Here is a 16,751-nt window from a genome sequence, read left to right on the forward strand (position 1 = left end):
TCTTCTCTATTTTGGACAGACTTGCTATTCTGCTTTGATTAGAATTCTAGAACATGAAGTCTATATTTCATTTTTGGAATCTAACAAGTCTGGCTTCACTTCTCATGCTAGGCACATTCTTTAGGCCCAAACAGAGATTCTTCATTCCAGCAGGTTCAAATTTTATCATCTTTTCCTTGAAACATGTTAAACATTATGAGATTATTATTATCATCAACAGACCATGGAGTCAAGAGATTCATTGTGGGAGGTCCCACTCTCACACGTACAGCTCATCATACCTCAACTTAAACCCATTCATTGTCCCTGCACTCACCACACTATCAAGCAATACATTCCAATCACCCATTACTCTCCATGCAAAAAATCTACTCTTTACCCCCTTGCTCACACCCACCTTATACAGTTTCCAGGAATGGCTTCTCGTTTTCTCCCTGTCCCCAGATATTATTATCATTGTTATTACGTAACACCTCCAGGGAGTCCAAAGGCTCATCGAGGTAGGCCACCTACTCTACAACTTTCCATCTCCACCACTCATTTCACCAACCGCAACTGTCTTTATCATCTACATCATCGAATCCATGCCCACGGCGGGATTCGAACCCACAGCCTTTTGGTTGGAAAGTGGATACGCTAACCACTCGGCCACATTCTATGAAAAATCTCATCCACATTAATCTGGCCTCGCATTCCACCATCTCATCATCCTTTTAATAACCTGTGACCAAATCTGTGCATAGTAACCCATATGTGGGCTGCTCAAAGCCTTGTACAAAGAAACCAGAATCTCCCTACTTCTATAAGTCAGTATTCTCAGCATCATTCTCATCCCTTCCGCTGTCCTCACAAATTTAGCAAACTGTCCATGAAATTGCAAGTCCCTATCCACCATCATCCCCTGATTTTTCATCTCCTCCACCTGCACTAAAATATCCCCACCAATCCTATACTCGGCATACCATCTTTGCCTCCCAAATTTTAAAACTTTACACTTTGCAACATTAAATTGACATCCCTACACACTCGCCCATTCAGATAGTCTATTAAGTCCTCTTGCAAAGCTACAACACCTGCACTACATAATGCCCCCCCAACTTTGCATCATCTGCAAAAAACTGTATATCACCATTTAAGCCCCTTTCAATGTCATTTACATACAAATTAAGAAACAATGGCCCCAAAACAGACCCCTGGGGAATGTCACTAGTGATTTTCCTTTTCTGGGATATCACTCTCCTCCATACACAACTTGCTGATACCTATCAGACAGCCAATCTCCAATCCAACATGCTAATCTATTATCCAACATCATCTGCTGTTCCAATTTAATTACTAGTTTGTCATGTGACAATCTATCGAAAGCCTTTGCAAAATCTAAATATACTACTGTATATGCATCCCCCCTTGTCCGATGTTATAATAAGTTAGCAATCTGCTGACTTATTACAATCTTCCTTTAGCAACCCAGTTCTGAATCCTTGTCCTCACTAGCTTCTCCAACACCTTGACCACAATTCCAGAGTGGTCTAATTAGAAACCATAGTCTTATCATCCCCTTTATGAAGCAGAACAATTTTGCTATCTTTCCATTCCTTTGGAACTGGGCTAATTTAACACTGGTTAAAAATGAAGGTTAAAGCTGTTGTTATCTCCCTGGAACATTCCCTCAAGACACAGTGATATACCATCAAGTCCCATGGCCTTGATGACAGCAAGTTTACTCAATTCCTCATATACCTCCTGCTCACTCACCATCATTGGTTCCTCTCCCATTCCCACTGCTCTCAAGTTCTGCACTATATTACAATCACAAGAATGGAATATTTTAATAGCCTGCTCATGGAACACTTCTACTACATCCTCCTCAGTGATTATCATTCTCCTCATGTAACGGATTGTTTCCACTCATCTTATGCTGCCTCCACATGCTGTTTTCTTCCAGATTGCACACTTCACCTCTTCAGTCATCCATTTTACAACTATCTTATTTATTCTCCTGATCTTTAGAATATACTTAGTCATTGCCTCTGCCAGATAATTTCTGAGTAGAGACCAAGCAACAGGGGTACTTAAGGGTCAAAGCTGTATAACTGAGAGGAGACCCCCCACATAGCCTTTAAAGGAATGCAGAGAACTGACCAGGACTTCTCACCTAATGTCCAATCCTCACCTTCTCGTGGTGCACCCTGTTGGGTATCTACCTGGACAGTGAACGAACGAGGATGGGCTAGCAATTTGGGATTTAGCTGACCAAATTGTATTCTTATTGGCTTAAACCAAAATACAAAATGATGGTACAACATGACAAAATTTCATACCGGTTAGGGCTTTGCCCAGTTAAACAAGGCCCCCGTTGTTTTTGCCAGAGAACCAGGGCGAACAGCGAAAAGTCAGCTACTGGAACAAACCCTAAAACAAACACCCCAACTCAATATCATAAGAGTTGAAGATCAGTACTACAACATAAGAAGCCTGAATGGCAAAAAATTGGAGCTAGCTGAGGAATTAGATAAGTACCATATCGATATAATAGGGATGACTGAAACAAAAAAAACAAAAACTGGTGAGATCTTTCTGAGCAATAAATACAAAATGTTACATTCAGGCAATGACAATCAAGGAAAAGAAGGAGTAGCCATAGTATTCAACACTAAATACAAGGCTAATCTTCTTGAATGGCAGGAAGTCTCAAGTAGAGTGATATGAGCAAATATCAGAATGGGGAACTGGACAATGAGACTTATTTGTGCCTATGGTCCCACAGAAGGTTCTACTAAGGAGAAGTGGAGGAGTTTTTTGAGGCTTTAGAAAAAGCAACTGACACAATGAAAAATGAAAAGTTGGTCCTTGTTGGGGATCTAAATAGCAGAGTAGGAAATGATTGTGAGACATACAAAATTATTTTGGGGAAATTTGGAGAAAAGAGCAAAGCTAATAATAATGGCAAATATCTGTTGGATTTCTGCTCAGGATATGGACTGGTTATTACCAATACCATGTTCCAACATAAAAATGTGCACAAATTCACATGGAGAGAAGAGGCACGGAATAAGAAAAGTCTCATTGACTATGTTATTGTTGATAGTGATGTTTTCTCCCTGGTGCAAGACACCAGAGTGTACAGAGGATTTGAAATTGGAAGTGATCACTATTTAGTCTTGAGCAGGATAAAATTGAATTTCATATTGAAAAGAATAACATGTAAGAAAGTTTTAAAGCAAATAAAAGTTGAGCAGCTCTCAGATGTGAACTGTAGACTAAAATAAACAAAGATTATTGAAGAAAAAAATGAAAGAGTTTGAGAACAGGAACCAAACCTTAGAGATTCAGTGGCAAGCCTTGAAGAAAATCCTGATTGATTCAGCCAGAGAGGCAGGTGGTGAGGTAGTCTGCAAGGTCCACCATGGAGTTCTGAAAAATCAGAACTCCATGGTGGACACAGGAAGTTAAAGAAGCAGTGAAGGAAAAGAAGAAAGCATAACAAAAGTTCCTGGCAAAGAAGTCAGCTTTTGCTCGTAGAGAATACAGAGAGAAATGTAAGAAAGCGAAACACTGTGTAAGACTAGCTAAACAAAAGTCATGGGAGGACTTTAGCAAGAACATAGAAAATAAATATCAAGAAGATGGTAAGATATTCTGGAGGTTGTTGAAGAAGCTTAGAAATGGAGGAAAGAGTGTTGTAAAAGGAGTTAGAGATGATAAAGGTGACATGAAAATGGGAGAAAAAGATATCCTTGAAGTATGGAGTAATTACTTCGAAAAATTGCTAAATGAAACAAGCAGTGATAGCACAGTGTAAAGCACAGTAAAAAACACTCAACAGGCATACAGTCAGGAATACATATCCATAGTTGAAGTAGAAAATGCCATCAAAGGCTTGAAATGTGGAAAGGCAGCAGGAGTAGATGATATTCGACGAGAAATGGTTAAGTATGGTGGTATAAAAGTCTTACAGTGGCTCCACTGTATAGTTCAGAAAGCCTGGACAGAGGGAAGAATTTCCAATGATTGGAGTAGAGCACTAATAGTACCCATATATAAAATGGGAAATAAAACTGAATGTGAGAATTACAGAGGTATTTCCCTACTGAGTGTTCCTGGCAAGATCTATGCAAATATACTTGAGAAATGATTGAGAAGAATTGTGGAAGAAAAGCTTGGTGAAGAACAAGCTGGATTCGGGCCAAATAGAGGCTGTCAGGATCAGATCTTCACTTTAAGACAAATAGTTGAGAAAGAATGTGAATATAACAAAGATCTGTATTTAAGTTTTGTCGATCTGGAAAAGGTATATGACAAGGTGCCAAGAGAAAAACTATTCAATACATTACAGTTATATGGTGTCAATGGGGCATTATATCAAGCAATACTTATTCTTTATTTGAGTTGTAAGTCAACAGTTAGAATTGAAGGAAGTACGGGAAGATGGTTTAATGTTAAATCTGGTGTGAGACAAGGATGTACATTATTCCCTCTGTTATTCATTATTTATATGGATCATATTATGAAGGAAAGTGGTATTAAACATGATATCAGAATTAGAGATGTTAATGTCAGCTCTCTGCTTTATGCAGACGATGTTATACTTCTAAATAAATCCTCTACAAGTTTGCAAGATTCCCTGACTAAATTGAATAACTGTTGTAATAGATATGGTATGAAGGTCAGCATTAAAAAGACAAAGACAATGAAAATAGGTAGAATTGTTGAAAATGTCAACTGTGTTTTGAACAGTGTTACATCCTGAATGAAGAACTTTTAAAAAGAAACAATTCATTTAGGATTTAACAAATCAGAAAAATCAGCTGAGAGAAAAAACTTGTGCTCGAGCAGAAGAAATAAAGTACTAACTGTAAATAGAAATAGAATTACCTCCTTTTAGAAGAATTGTAATGCCATGTAAAGAACTTTGTGTATAAATTCAATTTACCATTGAATGGGTAAATTAGATGTAAACAATAGTCCAAAGGTCACGGGCAGGCCTGAGGCATTGGCAATCTTGGAAAGCGACGCACATTCATTTCCTGAAAGACGCTGCTAGAGATCTCACGATGTGCCGAAATCCCACGGACAAAGAAAGTAGCAGGCGGGAAAAGATTGCAGAAAGTAAGAGGGTGCTATCTCAGCTAGTAACAGGGTGCTAAAAAGGGGGGAAGTGAATGGAGAATAAAAAGGGTTTGCACCCCTTTCTCAAGGCGCTTTTTTCGCCTATTTTGCTGGATAATGATTCGACTTCTCCTGTGGACCTGAAGTTCCTGATGGTGTTTCTTGGCAGTAGTTACGATATCGGACGGTGCGCCTTTCCCTTCGATGTTTGAATTCTGCCAGTACTAAAGCGTGAGATGTCAGCATATGCTGTCTTCACTTCTTCGTTGAAAGTTCCAATGGAATAATATCGCGGACGTATCCTATGAACTGGCAGTAGAAACGAGGATGGCCCAAAACAGATCAAGAATAGACACGGGAACAATGCCAGGTGCAGAGCATAGCTTAATCTGATGACCATAGTCACCCACCACGTGGACGCCGGCTTATGGAAGTATCGAGAGGTAATTCAAACAAAGAAGGACAGTTCAGACAGACCTGGAGATCCTGCCCCAAGAAATGGTAAAGTACAGATTTTGTTGTTGTATAATTACCCAGTCAGTAAAAGGGAAAGATCATTGTAGTGTAATAATCAAGTATGGACAGTGTTTAAGAACTTTAAGTGATTATTTAGCAGTGGCTAATGTCCATAAGACAAATTGTCTGGAATGATTATAGATGATTGTGACTAGTTTAATGTGCAAGACTAACATAGTAGGTAGAATATTGATTAGAAGTGTATAATGTGTATATTATGTGTGTTTAATCTCTAACTTAAAAGAAGGATTTATTGTTCATGCATTAGAGTATTGATCAGTTAGATACAGTTTGATTTAGCATGTCATTGAACTAATTGAAATTGAGATTGTGTAAATTAGATTCCAATAAATATGTTTTTTCTTCTATACCTGAGTTTTGCCTGTGATGTGAATCAAAACAACCACTCATTAATCTGAACCATAGCGGGGGGGGGGGAGAATTGAAAGAAAGGTATAACATGTTGTTATAGAGGTTATGACTGCAAACCAGAATTTACTTAGTCACAGTAAAGTGTTTAATTTATGAGTTTAAGCACTAAATTTATTCACCTATGTGCACCCAAGGTCTGGAAAAGTCTCCCTGAATAAGAGTCCCCCTCTATTCTAAGATATTGGCTGGCGCAGCTTTAAAAAACAAATTTGTCAATATCTGAAGAGGAGACGGCCCCAGAAAGAAATTAGAAGATTTGTTTCTTTTAGTAAGGAATAACCTTTAACAGTTAGCATAAGCATGTGAGTAAAATTAGGAATCGGCTAGAGATATAGAATTTGCTTTCCTTATAGAATGAACACGTAAGAAGTGATACAGATATTAGAGTCAGGGAAATTTTGTGAGTCTTGTAGTCATAGTAGAGAGGGAAATTCATAAAGAAAGTAAATTATTTAAGGAAAAGCGCCGACATAACAACGGGGAACCCTTGGAACAAGTAAAACATTTTAGCTACTTAGGCATGGTTTTTAGTGAAGATGGTAAATTAAATATGGAAATAGACAACAGAATCAACAAAGTTGGTATGGTAGGAAGTCAACTGAATAAATTCATATGGAATAAGAGAGAAATTAGTCGGAACACTAAATTAGCTGTATACAAGACAGTGTGCAAACCAGTTTTAACTTATGGATCTGAGAGCTGGGTCAAAAGTAAAACACTTGACCAAAGGCTAGAGACTGCACAGATATGAGAGTCCTGAGAAAGATTAGAGGCGTGAAAAACGCCTCTAATCTTATTTTAATCATATTAAAAACAAGGATATTAGGAAAGAACTTGACATTGTCAGCATCCAGAAATGCATTAGCAGAGCTAATCTCAGGTGGTATGGTCACTTAAACATTAATCTCGTCAACAATATTCTCATCCCAATCTACAAAGGAAGAGGAGATGTTCAAGACTGTGGCAACTATAGAGGGATCAAGCTGATGTCACACACATTGAAGATATGGGAAAGAGTAATTGAAGGGAGGATACAGCAGGAAACGAAAATTGGTGAGGAGCAGTTTGGATTTATGCCAGGAAGAGGGACAACGGATGCGATACTTGCACTAAGGCGATTGATGGAGAAATACAGAGAGATGCAAGTGGAACTGCACATGGTGTTTATAGACCTGGAAAAGGCATACGACAGAGTGGCCAGGCAGGAGGTATGGAGGTGTATGAGGAAGAAGCGGGTGTCGGAGAAGTACGTGAGGATGGTGAAGGAGATGTATGAGGGAACAGAAACTCAGGTCAGGTCTAGTGTCGGCATGACAGAAGGGTTCCCCATTGTCATAGGGCTACACCAAGGGTCAGTTCTGAGCCCCTACCTCTTTGACCTGGTCATGGATGTACTAGTGGAGGATGTCCAGAAGGAGGCACCATGGAGCATGCTGTTTGCCGACGACATTGTTCTATGTGAATCATCCTGAGAGAAGCTTGAAAATACCCTGGAAGAGTGGAGAAAGGTATTGGAGGAGAGAGGCATGAAAATTAACTGGGAGAAGACTGAATATATGTCAATGGGGAGTGATGAGGATATGATCATACGACTTCAGGGTGAAAGGCTAATTTCAGGGAAGAAATTCAAGTACCTTGGGTTGGTCGTCGAGAGGAATGGTGACCTGGATGAGCAAATACAGCACCGAATAACATGCGGCTGGATGAACTGGAGGAAGATGAGCGGGGTCCTGTGTGACAAGAGAGAGAGTGAGTTGTAAGAGGAAAGCTGTACAAGATGGTGGTGAGGCCAGCGATGCTTCATGGCGTGGAGACGTGGCCTATAACAAAGGCACAGGAGAGGAAGATGGAGGTAGCGGAGATGCGGATGTTGAGATGGATGAGTGGTGTGACAAAGAAGGACAGGATAAGGAATGACTACATCAGAGGGACGGTTAAGGTGGGACCAATTGGCAAGAAGATACAAGAAAGTAGGCTGAGGTGGTTCGGACATGTAGAGAGGAAGGGTGAGGAGAATGTTGGTAAACGAATGGAGTATATGGAGTTGGAGGGAAGGAGGAAAAGAGGCAGGCCTAAGCTCAGGTGACAGAGGATCTTAGGGAGAAAGGATGGAGTCCGAAGGACCCTGAACCAGAGAACTTGGAAGAGGAAGGTTAAAGGTCGGTGCGCCGACCCCATTTAACATGGGATAAGGCATAGTGAAAAAAGAAGAAGATGGTCACTTAAACAGAATGGGCAAAGAAAGATTAACAAAACAAGTGTTGTCTGCCAGGTTGGCAGGAAAATGACCCAGAGGAAGACCAAGATATAGGTGGATTGATACGGTACAAAGTGCCTTAGACAATAGAAATATAAGATCTGATAATGTTGGAGTTTGACAAGTAACATACTCATTTGGAGGAAAATTGTAGATAGGAAGTTAGTAATGATGTAAATTTTTCATGTAGTACTATCATATCCTGTACACCCCTTGAGGGCACATGTCAGGAATTTGATGATGATGATGACTGTCTTGTATACAGCTAATTTAGTGTTTTGACTAATTTCTCTGTTATTCCATATAAATTTATTCAGTTGACTTTGTATCATACTGGCTTCATTGATTCTGTTGTCTATTTCCATATTTAATTTACCATCTTCACTAAAAATTGCACCTAAATAGCTGAAATGTTTTACTTGTTCTATAGGTTCTCCATTCATAATGCAGTTGATATTCTCAATGTTTCTGCCTCTTTTCATCGTCTTTGTCTTGTTATTGCTGACTTTCATACCAAATTTATTATATCAAATAACAAATAAAACAGTTATTCAACTTAGTCAGGGAATCTTGCAGACTTGTACTAGATTTATTTAAAAATGTAACATCATCTGCATAAAGTAAAGAGCTGAGATTAACATCTTCATTCCTTTTAGAAATTATGGATTTTACAATCATGTTATAAATAACTATTTTAATTTCCCTAAGGTTACAACCTTCATATTAAGGTCATCATCTGGAGTATACATAAATATACAAGGATAAGCTGAGTTACATCTCACACAGTATGCTAGAGAGACAATGATTTGATCAATGGTTATTCTACTGGCTTCATTGATTTTGTTGTCTATTTCATATTTAATTTACCATCTTCACTAAAAATTGCGCCTAATGACCTCTAGTGAAAATACAATATACATAAAAAATAATAATAAATAAATAAAAATACAAATAAAATTAAAAAATTAATTAGAAACTACATCAAAGCTATATTCTATTTAAGATAACATCAGAGAAACGTTCTTTCATATAGATAATTTTCTTACAGTAACAATGATGTCCTAATTTAACATGACAACTGTTATATTAGATTTAAGATTCTGGATTATCTACAGTCCTGTTTATAGTTAACTTTTACAGAGAAAGGTTCGTTGGGTAGAATATGTGCCTTCCATATGTTCTTGGGATTTTTAGACCATTGTTAAGATTAGGGTAGTTGATAAGAATCTCACAGGCTTCCTTAAATTTACGTTCTAATGACACCTAGTTTTTGTTGGGTGGTGGTAGGAGTTTATGTGTATATTGGCCAGGAAAATTAAGGAAAATTATCCTTTCTGGATAATTTTCTGTGAATTATCCAGAAAAGGAAGTGTGTTCTGCTTTTCAATCTCAACTGTGAACCGTATCCGTTTGTGTTGTTTGTTTATGTGGCTGAGGAAAGTGTTTAATGTCTGGCAGCCATGGGGCCGGATAGCAAAAACATCGTCAACGTATCTAAGCCAGACTTTGGGTTTTAAAGGAGAAGAATCTAGAGCACTTTGCTCAAAATATTCCATATAAAAGTAAGAAGTGGAGGGGAGGGGAATAATGGCAAGCCCATGCCTGTGTCTTCTAAAAAGAAAGGATTAACATCTTCAATTTTGATATCAGGTTTAATATTACTTTTCTTCCATTTTTATATTTTTTCCAATTTTGTTCGTGCTATTCCTTGCAATTTCTTTTGTTGTTTCCCAAGATTTGTTCTGTTTTTTTTTTTTTTTTTTTTTTTTTTTTTTTTTTTTTTTTTTTTTTCAATTTGTGTTATTTCTCATGATTTCTTTTGTTTACCTTGTTTATAGAATATGTATCCTAAATTCGCTATAGTGAATTTAGGATAAAAATATTACTGGATTACTGTTCATGATGCCATGTTTATATTTCTTAAACAGTATTTGGTTATACTATTTTGTGTTTAGCATAAAAATGGCTTAAGATATGCCATTATAAATTCTTGAATAAAAGAAGTTAAGTAGATACAATGTTTTAAGACCCTTAGAACTTGGAGATGAATGATCCAGGATGGAGAATTCTTGAAAAGTGATCTGCACCAAGAGGCTTCTTGGATTTAGTCACAGTTTGTAACATCCAAGGTTAAGCTGAGAAAGGCAGAGGAAGTTTCCATCCTCTTTGCTTTTAAAAGAATTATCAGCCACTTCTTCCAATGTGCTGATAGTGTGAAGCTTATGTGTATATTACACATAGTGAATACTGTGAATGTTATGTTATTGATCCACCCCCCTTTTTCCCCTCCCCAAGTTCAAATACAGTTTGGATCACTTTTATTGGTAAGGTTAAATAGAATTAACAACAAGGTCATGTTACAGTTCTCATTTATAATTATTAGAAACATGTATTTACAATAATTAATAATTTCATTCCCTGAAAATAACAGGCCATCATCAATGCACAAGCAGATTCATAAGGTAGAGCATGAACAATGGAATGTTATTTCTTCTTCAGATCTGAGTCACCTGCTTGAATGCCACCATACAACGGGTGGTTGCAAACTAAAATAAAATTAAAAAAATTATCATAATTATGTACTCTTGTCATGGGATCTCCAGTTTTATACTCAATTCAGAGGTTCCTTGCAAGCTACACCTTGTAATTTTTGATACAGTTATCTTACTGTCCCTTTCTAATGCTTTATTAACACCAAGTCTCTTTATGATTCCAAACACCACTGTTTATACACTCCTTTTACAATACCCCTCTATTGTATCATTTAGAAAATATTTTTGTCAACATTCTAATGCTTCTTATTTCATCTATCCATAACTTATTACAAAGTGTTGCTAGTTTCTCTGCTTTCCAACTTCTCACATTGTTATGCATTCCCATATGAGTTCCCATCATATGGGAACTCATATGGGAATGCATATGAAAAAAAGCTGATACAAATGAACACAGCTTATATTAGTACTTGTTAGAATGACTATTAATTATGTAATGTTGATGGCTGTAGTAATAATAACATTTTTTACTGATGCAACGCAGTGTTCACTAGTTATTTCAACCTGAAAATTACAGGTCATCATCAGTGGAATAAGAAGACTAGTGGAGTACAAGGTAGAATGCAAACAATGCATTATTTAAAATAGGAAGAGCTGCATTATGGTATAAATAGAAAAATGCAGGATGTTTAACAGAAGAAGCATTAAATTATTTAAAAAATAATAATAATTAACAATCTCTGATGATGGAGAAAAGCCTCGACACTCTCTTTAAACAAATGTTTAAAGAGAGTTTAATTTAAACAAATTTTACTTAAAACAAATGTTTAAACAAACTTGTGGTGGCATAGAAGTGTTTCAGATCAGAGGATATTGTGGTCAGTATCAATTCCGTGTTGTACTAAGCCAGATTTCTTATTAATAACATAAGATTGGTGTTCTTATGTTAAGTGGGGGTAGGGTTTGGATGCTGGAGCCGAAGTCTTATGAAAAACTGGATGTTCTGAGGAGAAAAGATTATGAGAATACCAATCTTGCATCATTAATAAGAAATCAGAGAAATTTGACTTAGCATAACACAAAATTAATACCGAGCATAATATCCTCTAGTCTGAAACACGCTTACTTCATCAGTGCCACCACAAGTTCGAGCATTTGTTTAAAGAGAGCACCAAAGCCTTGCTCCATTGTCCGAACCTGAATCAGAATGACTGCCTCTCCTTACCAAAGATATGAGAAGTCTTATTCTAATCAGACATCAATAATAATTTTTCGAAAAAATAATTTAATGCTTCTTCTGTTAACCACCTGCATTTTTCTATTTATACCATCATGAAGCTCTTCCTATTTTAAACAATCCATTGTTTGCATTCTACTTTGTACTCCATTAGCCTTATGCCACTGATGATGATCTGTAATTTCTGGGCTGAAATATCTGGCTAAGTACTCCTTCTCTCAGTCAACACTTCATACATTACTCCCTTGACACCTGTAATTCAGCTGCTCTCCTATCCATGTCAGAAGCCTATTTTACATCTCCATCCTCGTGTTTGCATTAAAACTTCATATGGAATCCTGTCAAAATGCCTTAGTAAACTGCAAAAGTATCATGCCGTATCCAATTCCTTGATCCAACTCCACAGTCATTATAAAAAAATTAGTAAATTTTAAAGCAAGATGATCTGCCTTTAACAAAGCCATTCTGTCCTCTATAGAAAATCAAAGTGCTACCTACTCACTTTTGAATGCAGATCCTAATTCTTCCCAACACCTTAATAACCACTCCACAGTCACTGATTGGTTTATAATATATATATATATTGGTCTTTATATAATAATATATAATACTGGTCTACAATAATGTTGAAATTGTGTTTGTGTTGAGATTTCAACATTATTCCAAGTCAAAGGCACTGCTAATTGTCATGCACATCTCTTCATAACCCTATGCCAATATCCAATACAATACCACTGTTGTGTTTGCAATAAACTCTTGCAATAGTTTTATTACCTCCAGCTCATCCACCTAGAACCTTTCATATAGTTCTCTCAGCATTCAAGTAGCCAAGTCTCTCTAGAATAAATTCTTTAATACATGATTGCTTAAGTAAAGTACTATACATTTACTACTGATTTTTCAATTATAAGTTTTTGAAAAAATAAGCATGTTTTCAAAGTGATACATGAAACTTTGTACACCTAAACACAGTGTCACAATTCAGATTTTTTTTTTTTTTGTTGACAATTTTAATCTATTTTCCCATTTTTCACATTTAATATGAAGTATATTAAATGTGAAAAAAAAAGTGTTTAAATATACAATTTCAATTAATTATATGTGAACCAACAACCATTCAAAAACATTTAAATATACTTACCTTATTAAATGGTTGAGTACATACAATCTTCACAAGATCCCATTTCTCTTGCATTAAAGCTTGAGAAAGCTTATCAGATCCAAACATCCTCACACGGTTGCTATGAGTGCCATTCCTACTTTCAATAGGAGTCATAAATGATGAAGTGACCAATAACACCTAGAAAAAATAAACGTGATATTGTACATATTAATTTAAAACTACTTTTAAATCCAGGAATACTTTGAATTAATCATAAACCTAATTTTTTTTTATAATGATACTCATTTCCTTTACCAATATACATGAAAACATTGCAGTATATATATGAAGGATGTTACTAAGAATGAAGGCTTATCGGATTCTGATTTTTCCTGGGAGAAGAGAGACAATTTTTTGAATTAACTTTCTGTAATGAAAGAAAAATGAAAGTTTGAAAACAAGAATCAATCCTCAGAGACTCAGCAGCAGATTCTGAAGAAAACACTCATTCAACCACAGAGGCATGTTGTGGAGTTGTCTGCAAGGAGAGAAAAAAATCAAATCTCTATGGTCAACTCAGGAAGTTAGAAGCAATTATGAAAAAGAAAGTTTATCAAACATTACTCCCAAACTGTTGGGAAAGTGGTGTTTTTTTGTTTTTGTTTTTTTCTAGCCAAGCTCCAAGCAGTCCTAATTTGTATGTTTAACCAAAAAAAAAAAAAAAACTGTCAAAACACTGAACAGTGATCCTTCATCATAAACCACAAAATTAGCAATCTTTAGCTGCACCCAGAAGATGCTGTCAGCAGCTTATGCATTTTATGTCCTTACTCATTCTTTACTGTGCCACTATGAAAATGAATCTCTACCTCAAGAACACCTCATTAACTACAGATGAAATACTGGTATTACAGTGAATCTTCTGTATTTAGTGTGGTGTGAAAATCCATTATCCTTTTCACTGTTAATCCAAAGCATGTAAATAATTTTCAGCATTTTAAAAATGGCATCCTTGCTGAGCTTGAGTATTCTAAACTCTGACTCTTACATTAAAAAATCTCTATATAAACTTTTAAATGCAACTTTTGTGGGCATATGCTGACATCTATTATGAATGTGATCCAATTCATTTCAAGCACTTTTCTGTCTGTATCTGCTATTTGGATGAAAATACCCACAGCAGAAGAAATCCTTTGGCTAATGTGTCACATAATCCATGCCCTCCAAGGGATAGTAAAAAATGGTGCCTTTAAGTAGGCAGCAGAATCTTACAGCATCTATTTATAGTTCATCTTCTCTTTCATTCCTGCTACCTTTGTTTTCTGAAATAGCCTTTCTTATCCAAAGACAAACTTTCAATTATTCAAAAAGAATATCAATATATTCCTTCTCTCTTAACTCCTGTCCACAAACAGCACTCATTTGCTAGAGGTTAAGAGACTGATTATGTATAGAAGACATTCTCAACACATTCTTTCTCTCTTATCCAATAGCAATCTCTCCAACCTTTTTGCTTCCACTCCTATTCAGATGCATTTCTCATGCAGTTCCTGTCTTCGTGACATTCACAAATTCGGATCTTCTTTTCTTAGCTATTCTAACCATCATATTGTTCACTATCACTTCATGCCTCCTCAGTTTTCCATTATTATACCTAGACAACAAATTCACCAATTTACCTCGTACACTTTCTCTCCCTCTCTTTACTCCCAATAATACTGACATACAATTCATTTGTGCTAATCAACAAAACCATTTCCTATACTCTTTCATGCTTCTCTATAGTTTCAGGTGTGCTACACAATGCCTCCCTCTATGCAAACTCCCATACATAACCATAACAGTATTGCTCTTCCAAATCATGCCATCTTTCAGTACTCTCATGACTTCAGTCCTTACTCACCTTTCTTTCTTTCTGACTCTCTCTCTCTCTCTCTCTCTCTACTCTCTCCCCAGTCCTTGCAGTCCTAAAATCATTCTTCATACTTATTCTCTCCTGATTTCACTTACCCCAATTTCATTTCCACTGCTATGTCACTGATGCATATTCTACCTTCTTACCACTGCTGCTCATTCCTCTTCTCTTTCTCCCTCATTACTTCTTGCCACTTCCATCCTCCCTCTCACCAAGCAGGGAGAAAACAGAACAAGTTTAGCTATGTAAAATAACTGACATGGATTTATTAGATCTTAAAAGTACTACAGATTATAATACCAACTAGTTTCGCCACATATGCTAGTGGCTTCTTCTGGGTTAGGAAGAACAAAAAAATACAATAAAGGGATAAACATGAACCATTAAATAACTAAAAAACAGAACATGTAGGAAATGTTACACAAAAGTAAAAAATACATGTGGAACATGGAAGCTGGTATGGGTCAGTCATTGTTCAGTAAGTGTGTGAGATAGTTGGTAGAAAAATTAGTCTGACATGTGGAAAGATCTAATTAGTGACTTCCAAATCTCATACAGAATCCTTCCTTGGTTTCTAATGAGTTTGCCTTATGAGTGGATAACCATTCTAGATTCTTTGATGTTGCAGGTACTGAAGTTATCCTGTATGAAAGGCATGGAACTCTCATCCCATTCAATATTATGGTGAGTGTAGCAGAAGTAGAAGAGCTGTCTTCTCTGTTGTTATTCACATCTCCAATATGTTCTTTTGCTCTTATTTGCGAACTTCTAGATGTCTGCCATATGTAAGAAAGGACATAAGAAAATGGAATATTATAAACTCTATGATGTTTGTAGGAAGGGTTGTGGTCCTTAGGTGAACGTAATAAAACTCATAATCACAATGGGTTTGAAAACCACTCATATGTCTTGAGAATGTTTAGTTTAAATTAATATCTGGATTGTATTATGTAATAAAAAATAATAATTCAAATACATAAAATGAATTTTGGGTCATTCCACTGCCCCCACAAATAGCAACATGTCACAATGGCTGGCCTGAAACAAACTTAGTTTATTCTGTCTTAACTCAAAGATATGGAAAATAAATAAATAAAGAGCTACACTAAACAAGAAAGCAGGAGGATAGGACAAAATCAAGTCATCTGCCCAAACTGGAAAAGTTTGCTATTATGTAAGTAATAATAATTTAGTTGCTTCAAGAGAAAGAAAAGAAAAAAAAAATCTCCCCTTGTCTTTTAAACCACCTCAAATTACCTCATCTTCAAATTTCTTTCACTTTCCTTATGATTACTACTGTTTAGATGTAGCTCTCTTTCTAAGACAAATATACCTGTACAATGATCTTAAAATTGTTATTCTCCCACAGTATCATACGTCTCAGATTTAAGTAGGCTAATACTGCAGCTCTTCCTACTTCATTCAGTTCTGTCTTGTGTTATCAAACAACTCAGATTATTCTCCTATTACTGTTAATGCAGTCCATCCACCTCAAGCCTTTATCTTGCATATGTCCTCAGTAACCACAATTACAGCTTCAGTGCAAGATTACACTTGTATGGATTACACCATATAAGTGCAATGCTGCTTCTTCAGCTTTTTTTAAGATTTCCACTATATTGCTAATTCTAAGATAGCTTTGAACCAATTTAACAGAAGACAACATGAATTTAAATAAAAGGTAATATTTT

At 36.3% G+C, this 16,751-nt stretch overlaps 1 protein-coding gene across 1 annotated transcript in view; it reads right to left on the reverse strand.

The window, feature by feature from the left end:
* Positions 1-16,751, reverse strand: part of LOC150094028 (DNA repair protein XRCC1-like) — a 191,547-nt gene that overhangs the window by 143,164 nt on the left and 31,632 nt on the right. Inside the window, exon 3 of the mRNA XM_090413044.1 lies at positions 13,185-13,343. Within this exon, the coding sequence (XP_090269170.1) occupies positions 13,185-13,343 (159 nt within the window). The remainder of the gene's footprint in view (positions 1-13,184; positions 13,344-16,751) is intronic.

This window comes from Typopeltis vanoorti, chromosome 23 (assembly GCF_054136105.1).
Source record: "Typopeltis vanoorti isolate ZY-2024b chromosome 23, IOZ_Tvanoo_1.0, whole genome shotgun sequence".
Classification (NCBI taxonomy): domain Eukaryota; kingdom Metazoa; phylum Arthropoda; class Arachnida; order Uropygi; family Thelyphonidae; genus Typopeltis; species Typopeltis vanoorti.